The 8598-nt window shown below is 65.1% G+C and overlaps 1 protein-coding gene across 2 annotated transcripts in view; it reads right to left on the bottom strand.

Moving 5' to 3' along the window:
• The window catches only part of PLEC (plectin), a 79470-nt gene extending 71099 nt beyond the window's left edge, over window positions 1-8371 (bottom strand). For both annotated transcript variants that reach the window (XM_044453289.1, XM_044453290.1), the window contains exon 1: window positions 8173-8371. In XM_044453289.1, coding sequence (XP_044309224.1) covers window positions 8173-8365 — 193 coding nt within the window. In that variant the 5' untranslated portion in view covers window positions 8366-8371. The remainder of the gene's footprint in view (window positions 1-8172) is intronic.
• Between the last annotated feature and the right edge of the window lie 227 nt (window positions 8372-8598).

Genomic DNA, 8598 nt, shown 5'->3' with positions numbered 1-8598 from the left:
GGGGCCAGCCGAGCCCCCCCCCCCCGTCTCCCCGCCAAGACGAGCACCTGCACCTGCAGCCCCTCCCTCGCCACCTGGGCCAGGCTGAGGAGGGGCTTTCCCCCAGAGTCCTTTGCTGCGGCAGCTGTTCAGTTGCCAGGTTTCGACTCCTGGGGCTGGCCAGATAAAGCGCATTTCCAGCGAGGGACCGGATCTCGGGGGTCACGCGGCCTTCCTCTGCTGGACATGTTCCAGCCTGGCCACGTCCTCCCTCAAATGTGGTGCCAGGACTGGGCAGGGTCTCGCAGATGCAACTGGCCCGCGCACGCAACCGTCCCGCAAGCGCTTCCCTCGGGCAGGACGCCGCGCTGCCCCAGAACGCCGCCTGAGCAGGCGCCTTGCAGCGGGGCCCATTCGTGTCGGCCCCGTTTTGATGCCACTCAGCAGCCCAGCCCACGCTCTCCGGGCAGCCCAGCTCCTGCTCCGCAAAGGCACCTCAGGGCATGAGAACTGCTGCACTCACCGAAGGCCGCCCAGCTCAGCATTCTGCTCCCTCGGGCGGTCAGATCGGAACCCACAACCAGGGCGGGAGCACAGTGCACCCCCCTGCCCAGCTGCCTCAGCAGCCGGGACACGAGAGCGCCGCCCCTCTGGCACCAGAGCAGAGCAGGCGCTCCCCCAGGCCGGGTTTCCGCCAAGCAGGAAACAAACTGCGGGGCCGCCTTGCATGAGCCGCTGCTGCCCCGCCGGCCGGGACGAGGCCACCCTTCAGCCGCCTGCCAACAAGGCCCTCAGCGCAAGCCCGCTCAAGCGTCCTGCTGAAGGCGAGGAATGCCGCGTCCACGTCCCGGGGTCTCTGGGGCAGACCAGCCTGGCAGCTCCGGCAAAGGCCAGAGGAGGCATGGCTGCCGGCACGACTCGTCCAGCGTGCAGCCCGGCTCAGCCCTGCCCTCGGCGCCCTCCGTGCCCTTGTCACTGGCCACCAGCTCTGCCTGGCAGCAGCCCCAGCAGCTTCCCATATCTGCCCCCCCATCTTTTTCTTAAAAACAGGTCAATCTTTGCTCCTTTCCCAGGCCTGCAAGCACCCTACGCCCTCTCCAAGAATTCCCCAGGAGGCTGAGCCCTGGAGAAGCCGAGAATGCCTCTGCTGCCGCATCCTGCAGAGCAGCCCCCGTGGCAGGCGCCGCCGAGGCGTGGGGGTCCTCCTGCAGGGGCCAGCCTGGGCGAGCCCCCGCGGCAGGGTGGATGCCGCAGAGGCCCGTGCCCTGGACGGGCGGCAGGGCCCCGGTGGCTTCTCGCAGGCGCAGGCACGCACTGTGGCGGCCAGGCGGAGAGGCTTCTCGGCATTCTCAGCCGTTTCCCCAGAGCGCCGTGTCAGGGCAGCCGCTTGGACGCTTGCTCCGTCTCGGGGGCTCCCTGCTGAGGAGCTCCAAGGGAAGAGCTTGTGCAAGTCGGGCTGGGTGGAGGCAGGCGCCGACCCCTCCTCTCCAGGAGCAAGTCCAGCCCCTGTGGAGCCAAGCAGCACCGACGAAGGGCCCAGGGCACCTGGCAGAGCCGAAAGGAAAGGGGGAAGTGCCCCCCCATCTTGGAGGAGTGGGCAGCTCTGCAGTCCCAGTGTGCTAGGCTGTACACGCTGGCTGCTCCCTGCCCCAGGAGGGCCTTTTGTCAGCCTCCCATGATGCCCCCCCCCCACAGAGCCTTGGCGACCCACTCAACTCAGCAGCCCCCACCCAGTGGGGAAGGAGCTCTGGGGCCAGGTAGGCCTGCCCCATTGATCCTCAGTTGATCCTGAATGACCTTCCTCTGATAAGTTTATTGTGATTACAAGAAGGGGGGCGACACCTTCAACAGGGATCTGCCCCCCCCCCCCCCCAGTTAAGCTCTGCTTCTTTCACTGACAGAGGAGGGCGGTGCTGGCAGGGGGCACGTCGGGGCTGCTGGCCTAGCGGTTCCTCTACAGGCTTGGAGGAAGGCGCCATCTTCGGGGGTTGGCCTGGGCCTCGGCAGGTCTGGGTTCTGGTCCCGCCTCAGCCATAGGACACAGGCTGGCCCTGGAGCAGGCACCCACCCTCAGCCTAGCCCACCCCACAGGGCCGCTGGGATGGCGGCATGGAGAAGGGGAGGACCACCGCGGAAGCCACCGCAAGTTCCTTGCCAGCAGAAATGCAAGAACAAGGGAAAACATGGAGGCCAAGGTGGCTCTCGCTGGTCGATAATCCTGCACCTCAATCTGTCCTGAAGAAGATTTGGAGTCCTATACTGATCAGAAGCTGCTCTGCCAGCGTCTGTAAACATTTTGCAAAGCCGTTTTGGGGAACCCCTGCATGCCAACGGGAGGCACTGCCCTGCCTCGGGTCAGTCCTCCACGGGTCTCCCACCGGGCTGGGCAGGTGCTTGCCAGCCCACCCTGGGGATGCTGCTGGGCACCGGGCCGGCCCAGCCCCGCCTTTCGCTTCCACAGGCAACCCTGAAAGATCCCTTTGCCGAGTGCGGGCGCTTCTTGGCGCAGCTCCGCAGGCCCTTGGCTGCTCTGTCCCCGGTGGGGGCCACCAGGCGAAAGGCCAACCCCAGCCCTGCTGCTGGACACGGCCGCAGCCACGCTTGGCCAGCACCGTGCAGGCCCAGATCAGAGCGCAGGTGGCCGGGAAGGGGCCGGGCAGCAGCGCTGCTGCAGGGAGAGGCCTTCTGCAGCCCCTGCAGGCGGCGCGGCCCGCCCACCCACCCACCCACCCATGATCGCCAGCCGGCGGAGGGAGCCCCGAGCTGAGCCGCATGCCTGCCCCGGCAACAGAGGGAGGCCCACGGCCCCCACCCAGCGTGGCGAGCCACCAAAGGGAGCCCAGCAGCGCCTGGCTGCTGGCGGGAGGGTGGGCAGGGGTCAGGCTAGGCTGGCCTGGACCGCACCGAGGCTGCGAGCTCTGCAGCGGCTTCTGGGCTTCCCCGAGCGAGCGCTGGGTCCCAGAGAGGCGCTGCCCGCCCGGATCAATTGGCCCGGCGGTCCTCCCCGCCCTCGCCCCTCCCCACCGCAGAGGCGCAAAAGCGGGGGGGGGTCGTCTCCCGGAGACGCACCCGCGCGAGGCCCCCCCCCGGCCACCGGCCAGCCCCTCCGCCCCGCCCGGCTCTGTCCTTGGGCCGAGGGCCCGCCGGCGGGGGGGGGGCGGTCCAAGGGCTTCTCAGGGGGCGCGGGCGCAGCTCCGGGCTGGCGGGCTGGCGCGCAGGGCGCGGGGGTCGCTCGCTCGCTCGCTCGGCTCCGCCGGGGCTGCAGCCGCCTCCCTCCGAGCCGCTGCTCCGCTGCGCTGGGGAGAGCGCCCCGCCGCGACGTGCTTCGCCCGAGAGCGCTGCTGGGAGGCAAGGACGGGGGGTCGCGCGGGGCCTCGCCAGGCCCAGCTTCCCCGCGGGGCTGCCGCCGCCCGCCGCCGGAAGGCAAGAGCTGCCGGGGCTCCTCGCGAGGGCCGCGGCGGGGATCGGGCGCCGCGCAGCGGCCCGGGAGGGAAGGCGCGGCGCCCCCAGCCTCCCGCGCCCCCTCCCCTGCAGGGGCTGCCCGGCTGCCCCGGGGAGCCCCCCGCCCGCCCGCCCGCCCCCCGGGCCAAGGACGCGCGCGCGCCCCTTCCTCGCCCGCCGCGAAAGGGCTTCGGGGTGCCGAGCTGCCGGCCAGCCAGCCTGATTTGCTTCGACAGGTGAACGCGGCGTTTTGCCAGGCTTCACCAACGTCTTTCCAAGCGCAAGACCGGGCACTGTCTGCATCGAACGCCATCTTTTAAAATTAATCCTTGGTTTTTTATCCCCATTACAAAACTTATTCATCTTACCTTGCAATTTTTTCAAATCTTTATCTATTTAATCCGTAATTTAAGAAACAACACGTTTATCTTAGGTAAGATGTTCATTTTGAATACTGCTGTTCTACCAAACCATGATAATCCAATCTTCCTAAATTCACTCATTTTCTCATTTATTTCATATTTCAGTTTATCAAAATTATTCTTTTTTAAACATTGTAATTTTTTTCAATATGTATACCTAAGTACTTAATAATTCTGCAAATTCTAACTTCAAATTTACTCCCAATTCTTTCTCTTCTTTCTCACAATTAAATAGCATCATCTGATTTATCTCAATTAATCTTTAAACCCATTATCTCTCTGAATTCTTCCAAATGTATTTTAACCAGGTCCATAGCTTTGCATGGATCCTTTCTTGTTTGTTTGTTTATTTAGAAAATTTCTATGCCGCCCCATTCGCCGAAGCCTCGGGGCGGCTCACAAACATAAATAACTTCAATTAAAATAATATAAATTATATTATAAATTAACAGTATAAATTAATCAAGTATCAACAGCAAGAACATCCACCTTATACTGCCATTCCTAATACTATTTGCTAATAATTTGATCACTAAAGCAAACAATATTGGGGGAAAGGGGGCGCCTGTGTCTGGTACCTCGACCGAGGGAGAATTGCTCCATCATACCATCATTCACTATCACTGTTGAGAAATTTTCTGAATTGATTTCCTGCACCTTTAAATCGTGTTCCAAATCGTGGCGATTCCATCAAAATCTTTATTGTTGGCCATTCGACACACTCCAAAGCTGTAAAAGCATCCGCTGCTCTTACACCAGCGTTCACTCTTTCCTCACATACAGCCTCTATGGTATTTAACAGATTCCATGTGCTCCTGAATGATTAAGCTCCTTCTCCGAGGACGTTCTTCTTCCAGCGCACTGGAGAGCCCGGCGGTCCGGCCGAGTCCCACACGGCCGTCCACCTGGCCAGATGTACATCACGTGCACGCAGGAGGACGGAGCGTGAGCCTGGGCGGCCCATGCACGCACGACACCCGCAAATGCGCTTCACAGGCTCGCTTCTGTTTGGCGCCTCTTTCCGCCTCTGGGGCGAGCTGGGAGAAATGCTGCTCTGGCCAAGTCTGTGCTACGCTAGCCCGCTGCATGGAAAGGACAGCTGGAGCCAGAGGGGGCCGGGCGAGACGCCACAGGAACCGCCCTGGACTCCGCCGCGTGGCCAAGGAGCAGTCGGCAGGCAGGTGCTGCTACCAGCCCGTGTTTGTGAGCAGGGTCCTGGGGGGCTGCAGTTCCCCTCCCTGCTGCCCAGCACTCTGGCCCACGTCACCTCAGCCTGGGGCAACCTCCACCTGCAGGGATGTGCCTCTACTGGGACAAGTGGCGCCAGCGACTGCCCCCTCAGCACCGCCCTACGGTACCTGGGCTCCCTCTGCCACGTCCGTAGTGACAGTCCAGCAGGGTCGGCGGAAACCCGGGTCCCCCAAGAGCAGCCCGTGGCAGTCTTGGCAGGGCGACTCAGTGGCCCCCACAGGGGCCTGGCCCTGCGCTGCGGCCTCCGCCCCCGACCAGGTCGCCGAGCGAGGCACGAGGGGCCAGCAGCACAAACGGGGAGACGCCGGAGACGAGCGGCGGGTGGCAACGATCACAGCAGCCACGCAGAGGCGAGGCCTTCGTGTTCCGCTCGCAGCAGAGGAGGAGCGCGGCCGGGTTCCCGACACCACCGCGCCCTGGCCACGCGAGCCACGCGGGATGTGTGCCCCGATGCACACCAGAGCACACGGAGCACGTGCCAGTGAACCAACCGGCCCCACAGCCACATTGACGGGAGTGGCCGGGAGCCGACGTGACGGACTGCCCTTTGGCAAAGGGGTGTCTCCTGGCCGAAAGGACTTCCTGCACCTTCGCTCCCTTCTCTTTCATGCTCCCCCCGCCCACGCCCCCGCCTCGAAGGGACTCTGCACTCCCTGCTGCCTGGACTCGGAAGAGCGGCCCCCTCTTGCTCCGAGGCTTTGCTCCAAGGGGAGCCGGCAGTCCGGCTGCACACTCCTCCCCGCTCGCAAGCGGCGTGGGGAGCCCAGCCTGCCGTGCCCTCGTCGTGCCCACAGCTGCGTGCCCGCCACGGGCCCCGTCACCCACCAACCAGATGTCTGGGCCAGGGCCGGGGCAGAGTCAAGGCTGGGCCGGAGCTCAGGGCGCCGGGCAGGCCAGGTCTGCACGCCACCCAGAGCCCACCAGGGCCGAGGACGGGCCCCGGCAAGCCACAGGCCAGGAAGGGGGCAGGGATCACGAGCGGGGCACGCTGGGCCGGATTCAGGAGCTGCAGCGGGTGCCTCGAGGAAGGCGGCAGGAACCCGCAGCTGCTGCCTGGCCCTGTGGGTTCTGGCCAGAGGACGCAGCCCCGGGCTCCCGGAGAAGGACATGCTGCGCGCCGGCACGCTCGCCGGGCTGTGGTACACTAACTCTCGGCCTCGAGCGCTCCGTCGTGTGGGGAGCTGCCTGTTAAGCGGGAGACCATCACGTCTGTCCCCGATTCAAAAGAAAAACAGGGCTTGATTTGAAGAGACAAGCAGCAGGGACGGTCCCCCTTGGCATCGCACCGACCGTCCCGCACGGTGGCAGCATCACCGTGCGGCTGAGAGCCGGGCGGCTGCCGGGCCCACGCTGGCCTTCAGCAGGGAGGGCCGGCGGGGATGCACACGGGAGCCCCCTCCATGGGCCAGTAAGGAGCGGGAAGGGCCATCCCGTGTGCAAGGGCACACACGCGTGTGCCCAGGTCAGTCCTCGGCACCTGCGGCCGCCCAACGCACCTGGCACCGAATCCCCAGCCACCCAGCCGTGGGGCAGCCCATCAGCAGCCCCAGGCCACATGGCGAAGCGCAGAAGGGGCGGGATTCCGAGTGCCATGGAAGCACACGAGCCTCCTCCAGAGAGCAGCAGTCTCTCCTCTCATTCACCGCATTTCTATAGCCAAAGCTCCCCAAAATGTGCCACACTACACACAACAGAAACCTCTCTACGCGCAACCCATAAACCGAAGAGCACACGGACACGCACGGGCAGTGTCCAAGTGTTGCCCAAAGGAAGAGAACAAAAAGGCCACTGAACTGTGAACACAAAAATGCAAGCGGACAACGATGGGTGCAGAAAAAGAAAGAGAAATTTGAGGGGTGGATTGCTGCAAACAAAACCAGATACAGGCAGCAACAGAGGCTGCTGGACGACGGAGCTCAAGCAGCGCTGACATGGCGGAGGGAGAAGGGTGGGGCGAAGCGGGGCGATGCGAAGGGGGTCCCGCTGCAGTCTGCACTGGAAGAAGCGCCTTTTGCCGATTCGCAAGTGGTTCTGTGCTGCAAGAGAGGCGCCAGAGCGGCCCAGTTCACTGCAGCTGCTGCATATCACACGACCTTGAAAGGGGACTAGGTAATTTACTGAAGGAAAAGGCCACCCTGGCTGCTGGCCGGAACGGTTTTCTAGTGGTCCCAGCCCCTGCGGCTGGGTGCCCCAAGGGCCAGTTGCTGCAGCCCCCAAGGGCAGGCTGCTCTCCCCACACTTCTGGGCCCTCCCTTCTGGGCATCTGTTTGGCCGCTCCGAGAACAGGCACCTCCGAGGCGAGGCGAGGCGAGGCGGCTGCTCTCCCGTCCCTCTTACAACCGCTGCCAGGAAGGGCTCGGCCAGCCAGGCCCACGGGTAGCAAGGTGGGGTGGCGAGCGGGGGCAAACGCGTCCGGACTCCTGCTACAATCGCGACACCTTCGGGCTGCAAAGCAGCGCCTTCGGCTCGAGCAGCCCTGAGGACCAGCTGGCTCCAACTAGACCAACCCACAACAGCCAAAGCGCCCACCGCGCAGGGGGGCAGCAGAGGGTCCGGGCAGCCCCCAGCCCCACCACAGCCGCCTGGCCAGATCGGCCCGAGGGGTGAGCCAGCCGGCCAGGCCTTCCTTCCGGAAGGGGTGGCAGCGTGTGACGCATCAGCAGGCGGGTCTCGCGCGTCGCTCCACAGCGCCAAGATGCTCGCGGGGGCTGTCCCAGGACGAGGGCCGCTGGCCTGTGGCGGCAGCGTGGTCCCCCGGCCTTGCCCGGGCAGGCAGGGGGTGCCACCTGGCCCGGGCAAGCAAAGGGCCCGCGCAGGGGCTCGCACAATGCAAACCACACTGCCCCTCAAGGGCGAGGGCAGCCCGATGCTCTCCAGCGGCGCGGCAACGGCAAAGCGGCGGAAGCACGGCAAGGGGGCCAAGCCCCCATCAGAAGCCACCTCCCGCCGTGCCCCAGAGTTGCCCACGAACGATCTTGGTGACCACACCCGGGTCACAGCCAGACAACCTCGTGCCCTCCTGCCCCCAAACCAACCGGGCGAGACCGCCCCATGCCCAGGACGCCCCAGCGCCCCCCACCTGCAATGCGGATGACGGCCCGCTCCGCGGGGTCCAGCACCGTGCCATTGCCGGCAGCCGCCTTGGTCCGCTTCGTGCGCTGGTGCTTGGGGAGGTTCCAGGGCAGCGTGTCCCCAGGGTTGGGGGAGCTGCTGCTGCCGCCGCTGGAGGTGTCCTCGGCCATCTTCGGCTTCTCCTTCCGTCGGGCAGACATCACCTCCTGCAGAGAGAGGCCAGGATTAGAGCTGGGAAGGCGGGGAGCTCCCCCCGGAGACAGGCCTGGCCTGTGGGGGCACTCGGGCCCAGCAAGGGGGGGCAGCCATGCAAGCCAAGGCAGCGGAACGAGGGGCAAGCCAAGGCAGGGCCACGGGCTGGACCGGGTGGCGGGGAAGTGCCTTGCCCGGCACCGCCGACTGGAGGCCCCTCAGCAGCAGCACTGGCTGCACC

The sequence above is a fragment of the Varanus komodoensis genome, unplaced genomic scaffold (assembly GCF_004798865.1).
Source record: "Varanus komodoensis strain SLA01 unplaced genomic scaffold, ASM479886v1 scaffold78, whole genome shotgun sequence".
Taxonomy (NCBI): domain Eukaryota; kingdom Metazoa; phylum Chordata; class Lepidosauria; order Squamata; family Varanidae; genus Varanus; species Varanus komodoensis.
This window is presented reverse-complemented; position numbering and strand designations above follow the sequence as displayed.